General features: G+C 45.0%; 2 protein-coding genes across 3 annotated transcripts; one reads left to right on the top strand and one right to left on the bottom strand.

Moving 5' to 3' along the window:
* The first annotated feature begins 1,799 nt into the window (after window positions 1–1,799).
* Window positions 1,800–2,401, top strand: LOC121972561 (lysine-rich arabinogalactan protein 19-like). Its single transcript, XM_042524213.1, has 2 exons — window positions 1,800–2,107; window positions 2,221–2,401. The coding sequence occupies exons 1-2, from the start codon at window positions 1,800–1,802 to the stop codon at window positions 2,399–2,401; spliced, it is 489 nt and encodes a 162-aa protein (XP_042380147.1).
* A 5,713-nt stretch (window positions 2,402–8,114) lies between these two features.
* LOC121973504 (ent-kaur-16-ene synthase, chloroplastic-like) lies at window positions 8,115–17,346 on the bottom strand. Of its 2 annotated transcripts, XM_042524921.1 has the most exons (5): window positions 17,222–17,346; window positions 17,010–17,062; window positions 16,638–16,921; window positions 16,385–16,565; window positions 8,115–8,154 (listed from the first exon to the last, which is right to left on the bottom strand). In XM_042524921.1, exons 3-5 carry the CDS (start codon window positions 16,834–16,836, stop codon window positions 8,151–8,153), a joined length of 384 nt encoding a protein of 127 aa, XP_042380855.1. In that variant the 5' UTR covers window positions 16,837–16,921; window positions 17,010–17,062; window positions 17,222–17,346; the 3' UTR covers window positions 8,115–8,150. The 2 variants fall into 2 exon arrangements, with proteins under 2 accessions (XP_042380855.1, XP_042380854.1); XM_042524920.1 differs by lacking the exon at window positions 8,115–8,154 and having other exon boundaries at window positions 16,253–16,565; window positions 17,010–17,287.
* Window positions 17,347–22,931: the final 5,585 nt, after the last annotated feature.

Here is a 22,931-nt window from a genome sequence, read left to right on the forward strand (position 1 = left end):
AACGAGCTTCCGACCGGGTCATTTCCTTCCTTTAAGGATGATGACGACTTATTTCTCCTTCCCGAGCCTCTTGCTGATAGTGAGCCTTGATGTGGCCCTGTATGCTGAACTTTGACGTGTGTCTATGTAACTAAAACATTGTCGACGATTCTTGTATGTCAGAATTTGTTAGCATAAAGGACCCTTTAACTCTTGTGTGATATGCTATGACATGACTGCTTGTTTTTGATCTCTCCTTAGCTCATTAGCTTCTTACCAATTGCCTTGTATGTTTCCTGACCAATATGAATTGTGGCAATATGGAGGTGTACTTAGACCCTCTAGTTCAAGTGTTATCTAGCCTCGGTCGGGATTTCCCTTTTTACCCCGCCCTATTTACCTTGCCTTTTTCTGCCGACCACCTTGGCTCAACTTGATTTAGCAAATCACCCTGGTCTGCGTTTTCTACCCCGACCTATTTAACTTGCCTTTCTCTGTTGACTGCCCTGACTCAGCCACACACCCCGGTCTGCTCTTTCCACCGTAATCCAGGTCAGGATAATTCCAGAGCGGGAAATCGAGGATTAAGACCAGACCGGGAATCATAGAACACTTAGAATGGTTGTATCTTTTCCTGAAATCTATCTTCTCGTACTTCACACCGACACTTTTCCAGATATACCCTCGGGCGTTATTTTCAAAGAAGATCCCTCGGCCCTCTTTGCTCCCGTCAATTATTGTGGACCGGTGGATGATACTTAACTAAACTGCCCCTCCGCCCAGCGGCTATAAATAATCTCCTCTCGCTTTTGCCTCTAGACTTTTCACGTCTTCTTCTTCTTCCCGCCAGAATCCCTTGCTACTCCTGAATCTCTGTTTTTGAGTCAATAGCTTTCCTCTTGATCCCTTCTCCTTCTGTTTCTTTTCACATGGCATCCTCCTCCTATCTGTCTTCTCTGGCGGCGATGTACTTTCCTGACTCATCCACTTTCGACGAGCTGGATCGGGATGACCTACGATATATGTATGGAGTGGAGGATAACGCACATGTGATCATCCCCACCGGAGTACACCAATTTTTTGCTCCTCCTGATGGATATTGCACCTTCTTTAAAGAACAATTTGTGGTCGGCCTCCGTCTCCCTCTTCACCCCTTCTTTTCGTGCGTGTGCCGCCACTTCAAAATTCCCCTAGGACAACTAACGCCGAATTCTATAAGGATCCTCTGTGGATTTGTAGTGCTCTGCGACGTGTGCGAGCTATCCTGGTCTGCCCCTTTGTTCCACTGCTTCTTCACCCTTCAGCAACAGGAAGAAGGCTCATTCCGCTTTCAGCCTCGTCTTCGAACTACTTTTTTCTCACCTCTACAACCTTCTGAACCGAACTGGAGGAGCAAATTCTTCTTTATTCGATTTCCCCATGAGGTAGAGTGGCCCCTGCAATGGCAATCGTCACTTCCCCCGACCCCACCACTAGGGGATTTTCATCTTGATACATCCTATATAGAGGCTTCCTCTCGCTTAGTGGGATGACAACTGAACTTAACACGCTTATTGTCTGAGTAATTGTTATCATATTTCCGCCTGAGCTATCTTACTCCTAAGACGCCTCACTCCTTGAGTAAGCTTCTCCTTTGGTTATTTTATAACTTTATGCATTTTATTTTGCCTACTCTAGCTGATCCCGTACTTTATCTTGTGCAGCTGATGTGTTAACCCGTGCCTCAGAAGTTCAGCCTCTCCCGATAATTGATATGGAGATAATGAGGCGCGGTTGAGTTAGTTTAGAAAGGAGATCTCTCCCCTACTCGACTTCAACCCATGTCAGCGCGGCTTCCCCTGCAAATCCCTGACCCCGTCTTCCTCGCCGAGCCTCATCTACTGTCCGACCTGCCTCCTTTGCTTGTCCCGTTCGTCCCAAGACTGCACGTCCATCCCGGCCTGCCGCCCCTGTTCGTCCCCGGGCCCCGCCTACAGCCCGGCCATTCACCTCGATGCCTCTTCAATCTATTAATCCTCCCCGACCAACCTCTAGCCCGGGTCGTGGCCACGGTCGAAGATCAGCCAACGTTCCTTACGCCAGCCCTGCCTTCAGAGAAGCTTCTCAGGCGGCTCGTCGGGCACATTCTGTAAATGACCGCCTGAGTCGTGATGCCCCTTCTTCTTCTCGACGTAGGGTTCGGCTACCTTCCGAAGATTCTAATTTGGATAACTAGCCTTTGGCTCAAAGACTTCGTTATAGGGCCCCCGATCGTATACCAGACTTGGGCCCTTCCACTGTTCCTCCGCCTCCTGCTGCAACCACCACCTCTCCTTTGCCTCCTATTGCAACCACTTCTCCCATCCCGAGCCAGGCCGATGCTCCTCCTGCTCCACCCGAGGCTCCGACCGAGCCTCTACTAGCTCAACCTTCCACCTCATAACAGCATCAGAGCACCGAAGCTGGCCCATCACATCACCCTTCATCAACTGCCTCACCTCCAGAGCCTTCTCATATGCCCCCTTCAGCTCCTTCCAGGTCAGCTGCTGGACCCTCTGGCTCAGCCGCTGGGCCTTCACAGCCACCACCACCTGTTCATCATCATTTGTAACGACCACCCTTTCTACACTACTACTATTCTCTAAAGGTGGACGCTACTTGACTACTAACTCTACTTAACCGATATGATTAAGAATCACATAGAAACTCTACCGAAAAATTTCGACAGAGTCCCCCCTGTTCCGGTGACCATATCCGTAAATACATACAGAGTATACTCAGCCACAGGCGGCTGGAACATATAATTTCACAACCACGCAGTATAATAGCACAATAAAAATATGAAACTACTCTAGCAATGGCAAACAACCATATCACTCCAACGATAGGAGGTATCAAACTACAAATGCGGAAATAAACTCAATTTCAATATAACATTAAAAGAGAACTAAAAGAAAAGTCTTGACAATTTTGCCAGCTAATTCTGGATCTCTCCATAGTCCTGGCATCACACACACTGTCACAGCATCTCCTTGTCGCCTTCCTTCTTATACTTTTCCTTTTCCTTTATCTGCAGTAGGAGGAAAATAGTATCTATAAGCTAAAAGCTTAGTGAGCGCTATCCTACTCACAAAAACTCGATATGCATGTATATAAATAAAAAAAAAACATGCTAAAACTGAATGCTAACATGTAGAGCTACTCATGCTCATAAATAGCAAAGAAATCAACTAACTGAAAAGCTAACATGTATAGCTAAGCATGCTCATAAATAGCAGTAAAGGAATCATACTAACTGAAATACTAAACATGTATAGCTAATCATGCTCATAAATAGCGAAGAAACTAACTGAAAAACTAACATGTAAAGCCAATCATAGAACTATCATGTGTATCAATAAGAAACTGAATTGATACCTAAGCTAAACTAATTAATGCTAAACTGAGTCTAACTTGTATTCACATAACTAATTTGTGAAGTTTTGAAAACTATTTACATAATAGATTAAAATAATAATCATGCTGCTGATGGGCCCGACAACTGTACTTGCTGTGCGCGCATCCCTAACTAAACCCGGGATTGCAAGTTCCGAGTCTAGTAGGGTTTACTAGGTTATCTAAACCTAGGGACGACTGTGGGAGCCCAACCCAATGGATATCTAATCCAGTACAGTGCCACTGCTGAAAATAAAATACTGATTTCATAGCTAATTTTCTTACCTTGCTTTAACTAGGTTATCCGAACCTAGAACTAGGTTATCTGAACCCAGAGGCTACTCTATGGAGCCCACCCATTGGACCGTAGTCCCATATAAGCTGAAGCAAGACTAAATAAGTTATTTTAAATGCTTCTATTGCATTAACTGAGCTATTAAAATGCCTACTGTAGCATTATATTGAGCTAAGCATTTTATCAAGCACTTGGTGTGCACTAGAACACACCCTACGTACTGAAAATCTGTATACAAAGCTTAACAAAAATCTGCATATTAAGCCTATCAAAATTTGCATACTTTACTTATAAAAATCTGCATGCTATAAAAATAGAATTGCTCATGTTATTCCAATAGCAAATAGGAAACTAGAACAACTTAAGCATGCTGTGAAAGTAAAACCAATTCAACTACTAAGCATGCAATAGAATCTAGAAAATAAGGAATCGTTGCTGTATGGAATTAACAGAATATCATGCTTCACGGAACTTAAACTAGCTTCAAAGGAACTAACAAATAAAAATCTAACTCATGCATAGGGAAGTAAAAGATGGATCAAGAAAATTGCTACTAGAAATCAAAACTTCATGCATGGATTAACTACTAAGAATCCAACTGAAACTTTCCGAATTAAATCAGTTCATCAAAATCATTGTTTCATTGACCTAACAACATGGAATTTTCTTATACTAAAAAGAACCAAAATCGATAATCCTTTTTCATGTTCGGTACTACAAAGATTTGCTACTAAGAACTTATGAACATAGCTGTTTGTCACGTTCTGTTAACAAGGTATACTATTCTGCAATCTACTGGAATTCAAAACAAAAGGAACATTGGCCTATTTCCCTTCTTTGAGGCACACGGCAACTAAACAAAAGGAACTTAAATTGCAACTATTCTACATGCCTTGTAGCACAGCAAGGAAAAAACCAAGATGCAACTAATAAGAGAACACTACTATGGGAAATCTAGGACCATATTTGTAACTGTTCTTCAGGCTTAAACTGCACTAATCCTTCTCTTCTTTATTTAGGGTTCACGGTGGAACATCAAAACCAAAAACCTTACAACATGCTTCGAAATTCAAAGGAAAACAAGAATCCGAAAGCCATGAAAATGAATCAAAGCTCGAAACAACTCCTACTGCAGGTGAGAAGCAACTCACATGTGTTCCTTGGACTTACAGCCGAAGAGAAGAACTTCTAATTCTTCTAGGGCTTGCGGCGAGCTTGAAATATCGGCCTTCTTCGCGCCTTCGAGTTCTCCTTTACGAGAGGAGCTTGGATCGGTGAAGAACTCACGGAAGAAGACGCTCGCCGGCCGCAGGAGACAAAGCCCTAGCCTCGGACAGGAAATCGCGGACGCCGTCGCCGAGTGCGAGAAGAGAAATTTTGAGGGAAAAGAAAAATAATTAATCCCTCTCCTAACTTATCCTTTTATAACTACAGCTTAAGACCAATTCGTTATGAATCTGTTTACGAAATACCCGCTGGCGCGCTTGGTCCGCTGGAAAGATGAGTTCCCGAAGGTCTTGGGTTCGAGCCGTCCTTGGCTCCTTTTTAAACGGAATTTTTTATTTCGTTTCTTACAACTACTTAACTACATTTAATTCCCTTATATTATAACAAAATTTGCTTAGCTCAGTTGGTTGGCTGACCTTGGTTAAGGTCTAGTTCGGTCTAGGGTTTAGGGTTCAAAACCCAACCTTAACACTTTACTTTTATTTTAAACTTCTTTTATTTGGTAAAAATACCAAACGAACTCCAAAAATTACATAAAAATATTCTAAAATTTTCTAAAAATCTCTAGAATATTTTAAGGGTATTTCTAATTATTTTTGAATTATTTTTGAGACTCAAAATGAGGAAATTTGGGTCGTTATAATTCCCCATACCTTATAAAAAGTTCGTCCTCGAACTTAGATTAATTCTGGATATATTTCTGTCTCATGCTGTCTCCACGCTCCCCTAGTAACTTTCTCGGGCTTCTGGTTCTACCAGATGACTTTTACTAATGACACTTCTCTGTTTCCTAGTCTCTTGTCTGCTCTGTCCACTATCTGTGTCTGCTCTCATAGCTAAGATCCTCTTGGATCTGCACTGTCTGAGGCTGAATCACTTGGCTAAGGTCGTGAATACACTTCTTTAGCATGGAGACATGGAATACATCGTGTATTGCTGACATATCTTGAGGTAAGTCTAGCTTGCAAGCTACCTTCCCAATTCTCTCTGTGATCGGGGTAGGGTCCTACGTATCGAGGACTTAACTTGCTCTTTTTCTCTTGGGTTCTCCGATGTACTCAAAATGTGCTTCTGCTTCAGGTTCTGTTTACGGCACTCTATGGAGGCACCGTATCCGATCAGGAAGTTCATTCCAAATATGACATCGTAGCTCATGTTAGCACTATCGATCACAAAAGAGTTCTCCGTTCGCTATCATGACCGCACTGCTCAACCAAAGGCATGGATGCCATAACCTCCCGAAGGTAATGTTGTTTAAATCGACTCAACGAGTACCTCGGTATTGCTAACTTTCGCCAATGCCCCTGCTAGAATGGGTTGCCCAAGATCAAATAGAAACAGAGTACTACTATCAAAATGTTAATCGACCGTGACAACCGCCGAGGCATTGGCTACGCCCTCTCGTGAGTGAGTAGATCCTCGCCAGCTGGAGGAGCTTCTAATCTACCCGGCCGATAAGTGGACCTTCTAGAGCGGATTGCATCTGATATACTCGAGCCGGCTGGCCTGCATACGAATCTGCTGTGGCGAGGAAGACCGGTCTTGTTCGGCACCGCTTGGCCATGTGCCCTTCTTGTCCACATTCAGCATCTCGTGCCTTGCGACAAACCCCGGGTGGAATTTCCCAAGTAGCACACTGATAACCGGGTCGCTTGCTAGATGGTCCTCCTTTGGGTCACTCCCCGATTGCGCTTGTTGTTGGAGTCCCCTTTCCGCTAGAGCCGTGGTCTTGCTTTTTTGAGTGTGAGAGTTTCCTGCCTGGACTCGAGGAGACTTGCTTCACGCTTTATGCTCGCTCGTAGTGCTCGTGATCGAGCACTACTCACTAGTTCTTCCGTGGTTTGTGGCCTATGGATGCCACCGCCACATTCATCGCTATTTCCGCCTCAACATTTTGAGCATCACCAACCTGCTTCGTTTCTCAGGCTGACTAATTCGGGACATGGAGCCGGCCTATTGAATTTCTTGGCTTTCCTCAACTGATAGGTTGCCGAGAAACTCCGTGAACTCGTCAGAGTGGCGGTTTGGACCCGCATGTGAAAGAACCTCAAGAATTCTTTCTTGAAGTCACCATGTCATCCTGGTTCATTGGGCGCCCGCTCGACTCTCTCCCACCACGCGGCCTCTCTGTCAGTGCGAAGGAGGCACACTTTACCTTCTCCTGTTCGGCTCCGAAGCTCCATCGTGCTCTCCAATGTTTTGAACTGTGCTTGAGCATCCCATGGTTCACCGGTGCACGAGAAGTTCTCCGGCTTGACTCACGCCACCGGATCAAATAGGCTTCCTTTCTTGGCTCACGACCGGGGCCTGTTGGGTGTCTTAGGCTTAGTGGCGTTGGCCTGTAGGGTCTGGTGGAACCTCTAAGACTCGAGTCGCCGATCGGTTCCGGGTAACCGTGGGGTATTCTCACGATTAGCCTTTAAGGGGCTATTTCGCTTTGCGTCAGCTAGCAGAATCGAGCCACTAATTGTGTAAGGTCCGGAGGAGGTCACCAACCGCTGCCTCTTGGGGGCTCAGAGCTAGTGCCCTTCTAGCTGGGCGCCCGCCATTTCTAAAGACATCGAGAACATAACATAACTAATGTAATCACAGTTATATAACTACTGATATCATGTTTAAAAACTATCACATACTAACAAGCAGTAGGCATATAAACATGAACTGTAATAACAAAACAAGGAGCATAAATTAAGTAGAGGTATTCTTACTTGGAAGACGGCAAGGCTGATGCTAATGTGTGTGATGCTGGAGAATGGGAACTGCTCTGATACCAACTGTAACGACCACCCTTCTTACTACTACTACTACTCTCTAAGGATGACCGCTACTTACTACTAACTCTACTTAACTGGTATGATTAAGAATCACATAGAAACTCTACCGAAAAATTTCGGCAGAGTCTCCCCTGTACCGGTGACCATATCCGTAAATACATACAGAGTATACTCAGCCACAGGCGGCTGGAACATATAATTTCACAACCACACAGTATAATAGCACAATAAAAATATGAAACTACTCTAGCAATGGCAAACAACCATATCACTCCAACGATAGGAGGTATCAAACTACAAATGCGGAAATAAACTCAATTTCAATATAACATTAAAAGAGAACTAAAAGAAAAGTCTTGACAATTTTGCCAGCTAATTCTGGATCTCTCCATAGTCCTGGCATCACACACACTGTCACAGCATCTCCTTGTCGCCTTCCTTCTTATACTTTTCCTTTTCCTTTATCTGCAGTAGAAGGAAAATAGTATCTATAAGCTAAAAGCTTAGTGAGCGCTATCCTACTCACAAAAACTCGATATGCATGTATATAAATAAAAACATGCTAAAACTGAATGCTAACATGTAGAGCTACTCATGCTCATAAATAGCAAAGAAATCAACTAACTGAAAAGCTAACATGTATAGCTAAGCATGCTCATAAATAGCAGTAAAGGAATCATACTAACTGAAATACTAAACATGTATAGCTAATCATGCTCATAAATAGCGAAGAAACTAACTGAAAAACTAACATGTAAAGCCAATCATAGAACTATCATGTGTATCAATAAGAAACTGAATTGATACCTAAGCTAAACTAATTAATGCTAAACTGAGTCTAACTTTTATTCACATAACTAATTTGTGACGTTTTGAAAACTATTTACATAATAGATTAAAATAATAATCATGCTGCTGATGGGCCCGGCAACTGTACTTGCTGTGCGCGCATCCCTAACTAAACCCGGGATTGCAAGTTCCGAGTCTAGTAGGGTTTACTAGGTTATCTAAACCTAGGGACGACTGTGGGAGCCCAACCCAATGGATATCTAATCCAGTACAATGCCACTGCTGAAAATAAAATACTGATTTCATAGCTAATTTTCTTACCTTGCTTTAACTAGGTTATCTGAACCTAGAACTAGGTTATCTGAACCTAGAGGCGACTATGGGAGCCCACCCATTGGACCGTAGTCCCATATAAGCTGAAGCAAGACTAAATAAGTTATTTTAAATGCTTCTACTGCATTAACTGAGCTATTAAAATGCCTACTGTAGCATTATATTGAGCTAAGCATTTTATCAAGCACTTGGTGTGCACTAGAACACACCCTACGTACTGTAAGGTCGTAGGTAGTTAGCGCTCCATGGTTGATCTAACTTCTTGCCTTGGTTATCTTGTAAATAATAAGCTCCGAACGATAATTTTTTGATGACTTTGTAAGGCCCATCCCACTGGGGTGCTAACTTGGCCACGTCCCCCACGGGTTTGACTCGCTTCCAGACCAGATCTCCTTCCCCAAAGAAACGAGGGACCACCTTCTTATCATAATTCTGCCGCATCCTTTATCGATATGCAAATAGCCGAGTTGCTGCTTGTTCATGGGTTTCGGTGATGAGGTCCAGTTCTGTTAACCGTCGCTCAACGTTCTCTTCATCATACAGAACTCTTCTAGTTGAAGGCACCCCGATCTCCACAGGTACCACTGCTTCACTGTCGTAGACCAGGTGGAATGGAGTGAGGCCTGTGCTTTCTCGTGGCATTGTGCGATAGGTCCACAGAATACTTTGTAGCTCGTCCACCCAATCTCCTCCATCATGATCCAGCTTTACTTTAAGTCCTCGTACAATCTCTCGATTGATCACCTCGGTCTGCCCATTACTTTAAGGATAAGATATGGAGATGAAGGCCTGTATGATGCCAAACCCCAAACACCAGGCCTGGATCCTCCGACCCTGAAACTGTCTCCCGTTATCCGATACCAACTTGTGGGGTATACCAAATCTGCATAAAATGCTTCTCCATAAAAATTGAATAACTGCTCCTTCGATAATCTTGGCCAGAGCTTCCGCTTCCACCCACTTCGAGAAATAGTCTACAGCTACCAGCAGGAATCTCCTTTGGTCGGATGTCATAGGGAAAGGTCATACAATATTCATACCCCAATGATCAAAGGGGCAAGAAACCATAGACGTCTTTAACGCCGGGTAGGTGTATGTGTCAGATTTTGATGTTTTTGACAAGACAGACAAGTGTTCACTAACTGGTGAGCATCTTTTTGCAGAGTAGGCTAGATATACCCAGCCAGCAGCACTTTACGAGCAAGAGTTCGACCACCTGCATGACTGCCACAGCATCCTAAGTGCATCTCTCGCAAGACCTGATCAACTTCTTCTATACTTATATATTTGAGTAAAGGTCGAGAGAACGCCTGCTTGTATAGTTGATCACCTACCATGGTGTATGCATGGACCTTTTTCTTGATTAGCTGCGCTTGTTCCAGATCTGTGGGCAAGGTGTCCTACTGAAGATAACTAATCATAGGTGCCCGCCAGTCAATAATCTCGTCCATGTTGTTTTGCAGATCTATCTGAGATATTAAGAAGGTCTGGGCTGTTGGCCTATCCAGTACCCACATGGTCAAGGAGTTGGTCATCTTGGCTAACTCATCAACCTTACCGTTCTCAGATCTGGGGATCTTGCTTATAATGACCTCCTTGAATTCTTGCTTCATTTTTTCATAGACCTCCTGATATATTTGTAACCTGTCGCTATTGATCCCAAAGTTGTCAGCTACTTGTTGAGTTACTAGTTGGGAGTCCGAATAAATGATAACTCGGGCAACTCCTACATGTCGAGCTGCTTGCAAGCCTGCCAATAAAGCTTCATATTCTGTTTCATTATTAGTGGCTCTGAAGTTTAGCCACACGACCAGCTGCAAAACATCTTCCTGAGGAGATATCAGAAGAACTCCCACATCACTCCCCTGACGTGTAGCTGATCCATCTACATATACTTTCCAAGTCTCCTTTGAGTCGGGATGATGAATCTTAGTCAAGAAATCAGCCAAGGCCTATGCCTTAATAGCGGTTCGAGGTTGATACACGATGTTATATTCTCCCAATTCGATTGCCCATTTGATGAGTCGTCCTGCAACTTCAACGTTAGTTAGAGCTTTGCCCATCGTACTGTTGGTCAGGACCGTAATAGGATGTGCCAAAAAGTAAGGCCCAGACGCCGAGCCATAAGTACCAATCCATAAACTAATTTTTCCAGAGCTGTGTATTGAGACTCAACCCCTTTTAGTAAATGACTGAAAAAATACACTGATCTCTGTACATTATCTTGCTCTTTTGCCAGTACTGCCCCCACAGCCTCGGGGGTAGATGATAGGTAGATCCAGAGCGGTTCCCCTGCGACGGGTTTAAATAGGGAAGGCAGTGTCTTCAGATAGGTTTTTAATTCTTCAAAGGCCCGTGTGTATTCCTCATCCCATTAGAACTTAGAAGCCTTTCGAAGGACTTTGAAGAGGGGCGCCGCTTTGTCCGCCACTCTGGAAATAAACCAAGACAAGGCTGTTATCCTGCCAACCAGCTTCTGAGCCTCCTTCAAGTTCTGGGGAGCCTTCATATCCCGGAGTACTTGGACTTTCTCTGGATTGGCTTCAATTCCCCGCTCAGTGACAAGATAGCCCAAGAACTTCCCTCCCTTAGCTCCAAAGAGGCACTTCAAAGGATTTAATTTCAACCCATACTGTCGCAAGGTGTCGCAGGTCTCCTCCACATCAGATATTAGATTCGTGGCCAGGGGGATTTGATGAGTATGTCGTCTACACATACCTCCACATTGCGCCCGACCTGCTTCCGGAAGATCTTGTCCATCATTCTCTGGTATGTAGCTCCAGCATTCATGAGCCCAAAAGGCATGACCGTGTAACAAAAAGTACCATCTGCCGTAATGAAACTAACCTTTTCTTGATCTTCCACGGCTAAGGGGATTTGATGATACCCATGATAAGCATCTAGCATACAGATTCTTTCACAACCTGCCATTGAATCTACCAGCTGATCAATCCTGGGTAGGGGGTAGCAATCTTTAGGGCTGGCTTTATTGAGATCTCTGAAGTCTATGCTGACCCTCCATTTGTTATTGATTTTTGCTACCAAGACGACATTGGAAAGCCAAGATGGGAATTGCACTTTGCGAACATGCCCTGCTTTCCTGAGCTGATCTACTTCAAATATGATAATTTTATTTTGGTCGGCCGAGACCTCTTCTTCTGCTTCACAGGTCGGGCATCTGGTAGAAGATGCAACTTGTGCTCAGCTACTTCCGGCCTGACCCCAGGTAATTCTTCAGTGTACCAGGTGAAGACATCCCTATTACGAGTCAGACACTGAACCAGTTTCTCTTTGAGCTCTAGAGGTAAGTTGCTTGCCACACGAGTGAGGCCTTCTGGGTGTTCAGGGTAGAGCTGGACTTCTTCCCAGGGATAGGCACTTCGGCCAAAGGCAAGGGTTCTTCTTGAATGGCATGCACAGCCCCATCCTAAGTTCTTTGGGATTTGCAAGCTTCTACCATGACCATGTCAATGTAGCACCTCCGAGAGACTCGTTGTTCGCCCCTAACTTCTCCAACTTGATCACCGACTGGGAACTTGATCTTCTGATGAAATGTAGAAACGACCGTCCGGAATTCATGCAAGGTCGGTCGGCCCAAAATGACATTGTAAGAGGAGGGTGAGTCCACTACAAGGAAAGTACTCCTCCTGGTTCTGACCAATGGTTCATTTCCCAAGGATATAGCTAATTTGATCTGGCCCATGGGTCTTACTTCATTGCCAGTGAAACCATATAGGGAGGTAGCCATTGGTTGGAGCTCACTGGCGTCGATCTGCATTTCTTCGAAAGCTGACTAGAATAAAACATTTACCGAGCTGCCCGTATCCACAAAGACTCTAGCCACACGACTATTGGCTATGATGGCCTTGATGATGAGAGCGTCATCATGGGGTAGCTCCAGTCCTTCCAAGTCCTACGGTCCAAAACTGATGATCGGGTCGGCAGCCTGCTCCCGACTACACCCTACAACATGAATCTCTAACCGGCGCTCATGGGATTTGCGCGCCCGGCCTGAATCCCCATCAGTGGGACCTCCGGAGATCATGCCTATATCTCTTATTGCTGCGTTGCCCCGATTTTCTACCTCACGTGCTCCTTCTGGTTCTCCGATGCGCCCTAGTGGTTGTATGCTTGGTCCCTCTTGCTCAATTCGAGGTCGGCCAGCCTGCCCTATCGCATTGCGCCGCTCCTCCATCATTCGCTGAACTTGAGGGGCCAACTCCGGTGGCGGTAAACCCATCTCAGCAGCTAACTGGGCATCCCGGGCGAATTGGTAGCAGTCATTGGTGGTGTGCGTGTGGGATCGGTGGTACGTGCAATAACGTGGTCCCCATAGACCAGGTCGGGGGACCTGAACTGCAGCTACCCGTGGCACCGATCGGGTATCCTGCCCGGAGTGGAAAGTGGGTCGGGCATCCCGAGCACGTGGGAGAGGCTGAGCAGGCGGCAGAGGTACTCTTCTCTCTGGCCAGTTTATAGCGGAAGGTGGCTTGTCTGCCTTCTTTCGTGCCGCCTGCGCTTCCTCCACATTGATATAGTTGGCCGCCTTTTCCAACATCTTATCGAAATTTTTTACGGGATTCCTAATGAGATCCCTGAAGAACTCTCCTTCAGTTAACCCATGGGAGAAGGCGCTCATGAGTATTTCGGATGTGGCTGAAGGAACATCCTGAGCCACCTGATTGAAGCGCTTAATATAGCTTCTCAATGGCTCCGCAGATCCCTACTCGAGGGCAAACATGCAGTGATATATCTTTTGATATTTCCTACTGCTGGCGAAGTGGCGCAGGAAGACACTCTTGAAATCAGCAAAACAGATGATGGACCCATGTGGCAGTCCATCAAACCATTTTTGGGCAGAACCCGATAAAGTATTCAGGAACACACGACATTTAACAGCGTCGCTATATTGATGTAACAGGGATGCATTCCTGAATTTACGAAGATGATCTTCATGATCTTTACTGTCATCGTATTCCCCTATAGCAGGGGCAGTGCCCTTTAGGCAACCTTTCTTCCAAGATTTTGGAAGAAAAGGGGATTTTCTCTTCCTGCTCCGATCGACGTTTCTCACGGGGAATGATAGATTTCCCTTTCTTGGAGTCTTTAGGTAAAGAACTCTCAGCCACCGAGAATTGTGGCTGCTCTTTGTGGCTATAACACCCAGGGTATGGCTGATACTACCCCTATCCCGACTCTTTGTAGAAGGCAGGGGGAAATTCCAGAGGTTGTTTTCTCTTAGAGCCTCGGTCTGAGGCGTGAGCAGGCTCTTTAGAAACATCCGGTAGCTTTTTTGGTCGGGAAGCAGTTGTTTGTTGTTGCTTTTCTGAGGCAGCCCTCTTCTTTGCCTCCTTGAAGAGCTCGTATTCTCCGACAGTCATGGTCACGTTGATTCGTCTCGAGTCCTCCATCGTCACGTTCTGGAACAGGCTGTTGTGTTCCCATAGACGGTGCCAAATTTGATCCCGTCCGGAAGCTAAGTCGGATGAAGGCGGGCCTTGATGTATTGGAAGTTGACGAAAAGTTGTCGCGGAGTCTGATCTACCTGGCACCCCTCGGAAAGGCTCGCAAGAGCGGATGATGGAGGAAGATGATCAAGATGATGACACTGCAGCTCTGCGCACACTCAGATGATCCCACGAGTCGTTAGAGACCAGAAACCAGGGAAAAAGTCCCCAGGTCAGGCCCTCCGACGCTCAAGTCAGGTACTTTTTCCCCAGAAAGCACAGAGAAAGGACGAAAAGTAAAGACTAGTGAGAAATGACGAGTGAGCATACCTACATAAGGGACAAAGCATCCCTTTTTATACTGCAACGGATGTTTCTGGGGCCTGGCAGGTGTCAGGGAATGTCAGCTATCAGGCTTTGTTGGGTGGTGAATGACACGTGGCATCTCCTCATAGGCCGGCGGTAAAACTAAAAAGGTAATGAGCCCCGACTGTCAGCATATTCCTTGACACACTGATTGTTCTCTGACACTCTCTGACAGGCAGTTACGATTCCCTGGCTTGTTTATCCTGTAGTGCCTGGACCCTAGGTTTGTACTCTGAGGTCTGTATTCTGACTTGTATGTCAGGTCTGTGTCCCGACCTGCTTCTGTCCGCTATTATCCATGGCTTGTACGTCCTGACCTGCACGCCAGCTCTGTCTTCCGACCTACATCTGTCCGCTGTTATCCATGGCTTGTGCGTCCCGACCTGTATGTCAGGTCTGTGTCCTGTCTTCCGACCTACTTCTGTCCGTTATTATCCATGGCTTGTACGTCCCGACCTGCACGCCAGCTCTGTCTCCGACCTGCATCTGTCCGCTGTTATCCATGGCTTGTACGTCCCGACCTGTACGCCAGCTCTATGTCCTGACCTGCTTCTGTCCACTATTATCCATGGCTTGTACGTCCCGACATGCACGCCAGCTCTGTCTTCCGACCCGCATCTGTCCGCTGTTATCTATGGCTTGTACGTCCCGACCTGTACGCCAGGTCTGTGTCCCGACCTGATTCTGTCCGCTGTTATCCATGGCTTGTACGCCCCGACCTGCACGCCAGCTCTGTGTCCTGACCTTCTTCTGTATGATGTTATCCATGGCTTGTACGTCCTGACCTGCATGCCAGGTCTGTGTCCCGACCTGCTTCTGTCCGCTGTTATCCATGGCTTGTACGTCCCGACCTGCACGCCATCTCTGTGTCCTGACTTGCTTCTGTCTGTTGTTATTCATGCCTTGTACGTCCCGACCTGCACGCTAGCTCTGTCTTCCGACCTGCACGCTAGCTCTGTCTTCCGACCTGCATCTGTCCGCTGTTATCCATGGCTTGTACGTCCCGACCTGTATGTCAGCTCTGTGTCCCGACCTGCTTCTGTCTGTTGTTATCCCTGATTTATACTTCCCGACCTGCAAGTCGGGTCTGTATCCTGACCTTATGTGCTTCGCCTGAGACCTTTCTTTCTGTGCCCTTACCTGGCCTACGGGCCCTCTCCTTAGTTGTACTTGGCCTGTGGATCTAATTCTAGGCTGTACACGGCCTGTGAGCCCCGTTCTTGATTACTATCGAGGCTGGATTCGGTCCCACTTAAAATCCTATCCTTTGACTGCCCCGTCAACTGGGACTTTGACCACCGCCACGCAAGCTTGACTTCTGACCTACATGAAAGCTAGACTTCTGACCTCCACGTAAGCTTAACTCATGACCATCCTGTGGTCTTGACTCCTAACCACATCATCTTACTGGCCCCACAATCATGCACCGTATCAGTTATGATGCTGCATTAATGTATTATGATCATTGGATCGTTTGACCTGAATCATTATACTAAGTATAATGTTAGATTGATAACTTCACAGTGAACATGTACTTGATGCAAAGTAAATCATCAAATTCGAAGATGCACAAAGCAAAGTTCTACATTTGAACTGACGGAAAGAAGGTATATTTAGATGACAAACGCATAGTCTACATCATCTGCATCAAGGGAAAAAAACATGTATATAACATTCTTAGCATGCTCACATAACACTTGGTAATCAAATTGTTTTTTAGGTTCTTCTCTAAATTACAACTTGGTCAAAACATTTCCAACCTGAGTAGTTCTGCATTTCGTCGGCCGAGCATGTTCCCTATCTCATGATGTTCTATAGGAACATCTAAACCAATGTTGATGGCATATTCAATCATGCCTGGAAATACAATATCGAAGCCAATAGGTGACTGCAAGTGCTCATCCAAAATGGATGAATAATTACTCCCAATAAAATTCAGACCTGCAGTAACAACATGACTTGTCATTTAACATATATCAATCAAATGCTATAACACTGTTTATCATCACTTACCCCTCCTGACTTGTTCCTGACCAACTTTCCAGCGTTCGAGCGCGATTACACAAGCTAATGTCGAAGACAGGTAGTCTTTAACGAGAAAGGGTTGGAAGTGATCGAGTCCCCATGATCCATCAGAATGTTGATGCTTTATTATCCAATCAAGGCATTGTGGAAAGCATGGATGGTTAGGAGAAGTTGGAGAAGGGACCATTGCTATCCATGCAGTGTCATAATGAAGCTGATAGTTGGATCTTCTGGAATTGCATACTGATTCTTTCAATTGATCTGCCCTGGCACTACAATAAATTTGAAACTTATTTGAAACATACAACAAAGATTACCATCATATTTAGACTATAAATATGAACAAAATTGCCATTTCACCATATATGTTTTGTTGCCACTTCTATGCATCGTGTATCCTAGATCAGTAAGTGCTGCATCAATTAGCAGGAATACATGGATTATATGAGAGAATTTTATTAGAAAAGATTTTCACTGATTTTCTATTTACGATAGATGTTTGCAGGGTATAAGGAGCAACAATGAAGAAGAAGAAGAATATGAAAAACAGTTTGTAAGTAAGGCTTGTATACTGAGCATTGAATTTACTGCATTTCGGAGTAGCAGCTATGACAGAATGCATGATCTCCAATAATGGACTCATTGGAGAATCTGTATATATCTGCACACCTTAAGTAGATAGTAATGAACTATGCCTATCTCCTCTTTCACGAAAAATGATTAATAAAGTTAGGTAATGTTGAGATTGAGGTGATCGGTTGAGTCTCACATAAATTTTCTAACGGCCATCAGACAGTGACGGATCTAGGAATTTAAACATGGAGGGGCGATTTTTACAAGCAACAAGAGGTAGTATTCTCTATCTCCATCGGTGAGATCTCATAATACTGGAGATTCCACCGTCGGCAGGGGGTGACCGTCGATGCCGCCCCCAAACCGTAAGTACCTAGGTGACAACCTGAATATCTTACCGTTGCATTATAACTCTGGCGGTGTATCTCCTCCTTTCAAGGCCTCATTGAAAGGAGGAGAAATAGTTTGCATTTCCAAAGAATTTATATATGATGGCGAAAAACGAATACGCTCAACTCCAACGCCCTCGTCAACCTGTCCCAGGGCCAACACGGAGAAGGTAAATCACGGGCGGCTACTAGCCTTTAGAATAATGACTAGCACATAAGAGAGGTATTTACCTCGACCTTGTCAAGATTCGAACTCTAAATTTCATGATGATAACATTTTATATGCTATTCACTAGATCTATATGAGGGGACGCTAAAGAATCTATACATGTTCTTTATAGAATTACTCCATTAATTTAGGAGCAATAGTTAATTATGTAAAAAAAAAAATGTTTGTCAAACCACGTGTCCTTTAGGAAGTCAGTGAATAGTTTGAGGATGGTGATGGATAGATTGAGATGGATATTGGAGCTGAGATTAATGTTTGTCAAATTTTATTTTTAATAAATAAACATTAAAAATGTCTTATTATAACTTTTTGTTTTCTTTTCAAAATATTTTTTTATTTAAATGATATAATACTTTCATAATAGTCTTTGTCAAAATAGTCTCATGATGGTGTAATCCCACTCGCTATCAACACGACATGATAAAACTTGTCAAACATGTAGATTGATAATGTGTAGAAAATGTAGATTGACAATGTGAAGAAAATGTATTTGAATTGAAAATGTAAAGAAAATGTAGATTGACAATGTGAAGAAAATATAGATCTACAATGCGAAGAAAATATTATGATAGGATGTGAGAGAGGATTGCGTACATTTTGATCCAAGTCGTAAAACAAGAATAGATCTCTAATTCTTGAGATGTCTCATATTAAGGTCAAATGAAGCAACAAGATTCTGAGATGTTATTTTCCTTTTATTTTTTGCACTCAACATACTTGATAGGCCAACTCAGTCTTCCAGCTCGACTCGATAGCTTCATAGTTAGACATTCAATCACTCAGCCAACTCAGTCTTCCCGCTCGATAGAAAACAAGTCTATCCTGACAGACCAGATAACTTTGAATTTGAATTCAATATTTTATTTATAGTTTTTTAATCCAATATTTGTCAAGGAAGACGTCATTTCTCAGCTATCAGTCTCCCAATAGCATTAAGCTTCTGACATGCATAGCGGGTAAGAAGTTATCACAATAAATTTTGGATTTGAATCACAAGGTTTATCTAGCCGTGCTAGGCCCCCACTTAGGAGGCCGCTAGATTAGCCGAATGGTCCCATAAGTTATTTCCTTTCAATATGTTTCGGATCATCTTGAAGAGCAATGGGTTTTGGATGGTCTTGAAGAGCCCTCAGGTGAAGATTATCATCTTTTATCACAGTAACATTAACATTAAGCTTCTTATGAAGTAAAAATAGATGATTACCAAACTACTCACTGTCTTGAAAAATATACCTTAAAAATATATTATCCCTAGTTTTTAGTTCATCATTTTTTATTTCAAACTCATAAGCATTCTATCATATTCCTCTCATCCTAGATTTATGCTCTGTTTACCTGAAGAAATAGATGATGGATAGATGAAATAAACCTAGGGACATAGGAAGAGAATGAAAAAGAAAAGAAATTTCTTTCTATACATGCTTGTTTACTTTGATTGAGGAAGGTGGGTACTGTAATTTTTTAACTAAAAAAGGGTACATACATCATTTTTGGATATATGGTATAATTTTGTGAGTTAAAAAGGGTGCATGTGTTTTTTTTTTTGATATATGATGTAATTTTATGAATGAAAAAAGGTACATACGTCATTTTTTTCATCTGTTGTTTTTCGTCCGATTTTGATATGATCAATTTTGGCTCTAAAATCATCCGCTAATGAATTGAGGAAGGTGGATATATGCGACATAATTTTTGTAACTGAAAAAGAATACATGCATCATTTAGGTATATTTTATAATTTTCTGAGTTAAAAAGACATGCGTCATTTTTTTAAATATATGGTGTAATTTTATGAATAAAAAGGGGTACATACGTCATTTTTTTCATCTAATTTTGAGGTGATCAATTTTGATTCTAAAATCATTTGTCGATGGATTGTATTTCTCTACCCTTTTAAAATTTCAATGAAGTAAACGACAGAAAATTATTCAGTACAAAAAATTTTCCTTAATTTTATTTTCTGCTCTTCCGAGTAAACATAGTGATCCGGTGACAAGGTCAGGTCCCGCCACGTAGAGAGGTCAACGGCCGGTCAACGCCCCAAGCTAGTGTCCGATCGGGCGACCCCATCTGCCGATCGAACTAGGGAATGGCCTGTCCGACGTTATTACAGCTCGGTTTCACACCGAGCTTCCGACGCTCAACTATCACTAAAGCAGGCGCCAACCGACAAGTCATTTGCGGAGCAGCTGAGCATGCGCCGGGCGGACATCCTGATGGCCACAGATTAGATTACAGCCATCAGAGCGCAAACCCGACCCAGCAAACCTGGACAATGAAAGTAGCCGAACGATCATCCCGCTCGGCCCAAACAGCAGAATTAGCCGAGCGGACCACCCACTCGGCCCACTACCAGACAGAGGCAGGATCAACTGATATCCTCCTCGAGATCCGTATCGCAGACAAACAGTATGGTCGGCAACATGATCAAGCAGAGAATCGTACGATGGAAGCTTCCACTGTCTTGTCAGGATATGCTCGGGCTGTTGAGGTATGGTGTCAGGTATACTTTTTTGACACGTCCTATCAGGGAGAGCTTTGAGATGCGTGCACGCGTCGAGGGGTGTACATGCGCACCCCCAAGAACCCTATATATATGGGACCCCAGACATCGACGGAGGTATGCGCATTCTACTGTAGCTGTAATTATGCTGCTGCTTTCGTTTCTTTGCTTGCTTACCTTCGCCGGAGATCTGACTTGAGTGTTGGAGGGCCATCGCCGAGGAACTACTCCCTGGTTCGGCACTGACGCTTTTGTGCTTGTAGGCTAGTCTCATCGGAGGTTCACGCACGGTCAATAGGAGCGCCACATCCCCAATGTCTGTCACCTCGACTCTCGGACAAGATTAAATTTGGCGTCGTCTGTAGGAACGTACCTGCATCTGAGCCAAGAAGATAGAAGAAACTGGACGACTGCACATGGTTACGCTCACTCAAGAGGAGCTCGACGCACTTATTCAGGCACGAGCGTCGAAAATAGTCAAACAGCAGCAGCAGAGAGCGCTAGCCGATCAGCTTGCCCAGCAAGCGACATCGGCTTCAGGGGGCCAAGTAACGCACGAAGACCGACCGGAGTAGCTCTCTGTCTAGGGGCAGAATAAAATGCTGACCGACACTCAGGGAGAAGCTCCACCCGCGCCGATTCCGTTCCACCGGGTATTGTTTCAAACACCCTCTGAGATTGCTCAAGCCCCTCAGGGAAGGGACTCTTCTTCAGATGAAGCACCCATGCGGGACGCAAGGAAAGGTAAGGCGCCCCGAGCTGATTCGTCACTCAAGCGGATCAACTGCCAATTCTCCGAAGCAATCCTACAAGATCCGCTGCCAAGACATTACGCTCCTTTGGCAATCAGAGAATATAACAGGTCGACTGACCCGGACGACCATCTTGGTAAGTTCGATAACACTGCTACTCTCCATTAGTACACAAAGGGAGTCAAGTGCCGAGTCTTCCTCACCACGCTCTCCAGCTCGGCACAACGATGGTTCAGAAGGCTACTGGACGGGTCCATCCAAAGCTTCAAGGACTTCCGATTGGCCTTCTTGCACCACTTCGTAAGCAGCAGACGATACCAAAAGATGAGCGTCAGCTTGTTCTCCATGAAGCAAGGTCCCAGAGAGTCCCTCCGAGCGTACATCCAACGCATCAATCAGGTGGCCATGGACATCCCATCGGTCTCGTCTGAGACCATGATAAATGTGTTCACCCAAGTGCTCGTGGACGGAGATTTCTTCCGGTCTCTCATCCGAAAGCCACCTCGAGACTACTACCACATGCTGAAGAAGGCCAACGAATATATAAACGTAGAAGAGGCCCAGGTGGAGAGGAAGAAGGAAACGCCATCCGAACCATCGACGCCGACCGAACGGAGGCCACCGATCAGCCATCAGCCACCATGAGGACCTCGAGCCGAAGGGACGCGGCTACACCAGGAAGCAAGGCCTCACGTAGTTCAGCATGTGGCCGCCAAGCGTCCAAAATTGAAAGGAAAGGTATGGACCCCTATGTTCTGTTCCTTCCACCAGTCAGCAACTCACAACACCCGCGACTGTCACGGATTCAATTCGGTCACCCAACCGAAAAGTTATCGCCGCTGGTCTCCCTCTCTTGACTGGAGACACAGGCACCATGGCGCCAAACGATGAGAAGAAGTAGGAAGATCATCGCAGTAGCCCCATCGAAGAAGCGCCAAACCCGATCGAGCCACACGTGAGTGAGGCAGACCATCCGCTCGGGAGGAGGAGAACATGAGCAATGTGGCGCGAGGCGAGATCAACATTATAGCTGGTGGACCGACCAGCGGAGACTCCAACCGAGCTCGAAAATCATACGCTTGACGGCATGAGATCCACGCCGTTGGCTGCAGCCGAGAGCAGGCAAGTGGGTCCGAGATCAGCTTCGGCCCCAGGGATCTCGAAGGAGTTGAAGTGCCGCACGACGATGCCCTCATCATCCGAGTGGTAATTACAAACTATACCATTCACCGTGTATTCATTGACACAGGCAGCTCGGTCAATATCATCTTCAAGAAGGCGTTTGATCAACTCCAAATCGATCGGGGTGAGCTACTGCCAATGACAACTCCGCTGTATGGGTTCATCGGCAATGAGGTCCAACCGATCGGCCAAACCAAGCTAGCCATATCACTTGGGGAGGAGTCGCTCCGAAGGACAAGGGCCACGAACTTCATCGTGGTAGACGTTGCCTCAACCTATAACGTCATTTTGGGCCGACCGGCCCTCAATGAATTCAGAGCAGTTGTCTCGACCTTCTGCCAGAAAATCAAGTTCCCAGTGGAAGATCAGGTAGGAGAAGTAAAGGGTGATCAGTTGGCCACGCGACGATGCTACGTCTAGATGATCAAGACGGAGGCCAACGCCGCCCGGAAGACTCCCCGGCTAGAGGTTAGCACCATAACTGGAAAACCTCCTACTTTGATTTACAAAGAGAAGGAAGAGGTGCAGATCCACCCAAGCCGAGCTGAAGCTACTACCTTCATAGCTGCCGACCTGAAGGTCGAGCAGAAAGTCGAGCTGATTGAATGTCTCCGACGGAACCACGATGTCTTCGCGTGGTCAACACACGAGCTC

Source organism: Zingiber officinale, chromosome 4A (assembly GCF_018446385.1).
Source record: "Zingiber officinale cultivar Zhangliang chromosome 4A, Zo_v1.1, whole genome shotgun sequence".
NCBI classification, from domain to species: domain Eukaryota; kingdom Viridiplantae; phylum Streptophyta; class Magnoliopsida; order Zingiberales; family Zingiberaceae; genus Zingiber; species Zingiber officinale.

Bases quoted from the DNA above. Each gene is read 5' to 3' on its own strand.
- LOC121972561 (XM_042524213.1), top strand. From the start codon at position 1,800: ATGTCAGCGCGGCTTCCCCTGCAAATCCCTGACCCCGTCTTCCTCGCC. The intron at 2,108-2,220 runs GTAAATGACCGC...ACTTCGTTATAG, and splicing joins CGGCTCGTCGGGCACATTCT to GGCCCCCGATCGTATACCAG.
- LOC121973504 (XM_042524920.1), bottom strand. From the start codon at position 16,836: ATGGTCCCTTCTCCAACTTCTCCTAACCATCCATGCTTTCCACAATGC. The intron at 16,566-16,637 runs GTAAGTGATGAT...TTGTTACTGCAG, and splicing joins TCAGGAACAAGTCAGGAGGG to GTCTGAATTTTATTGGGAGT.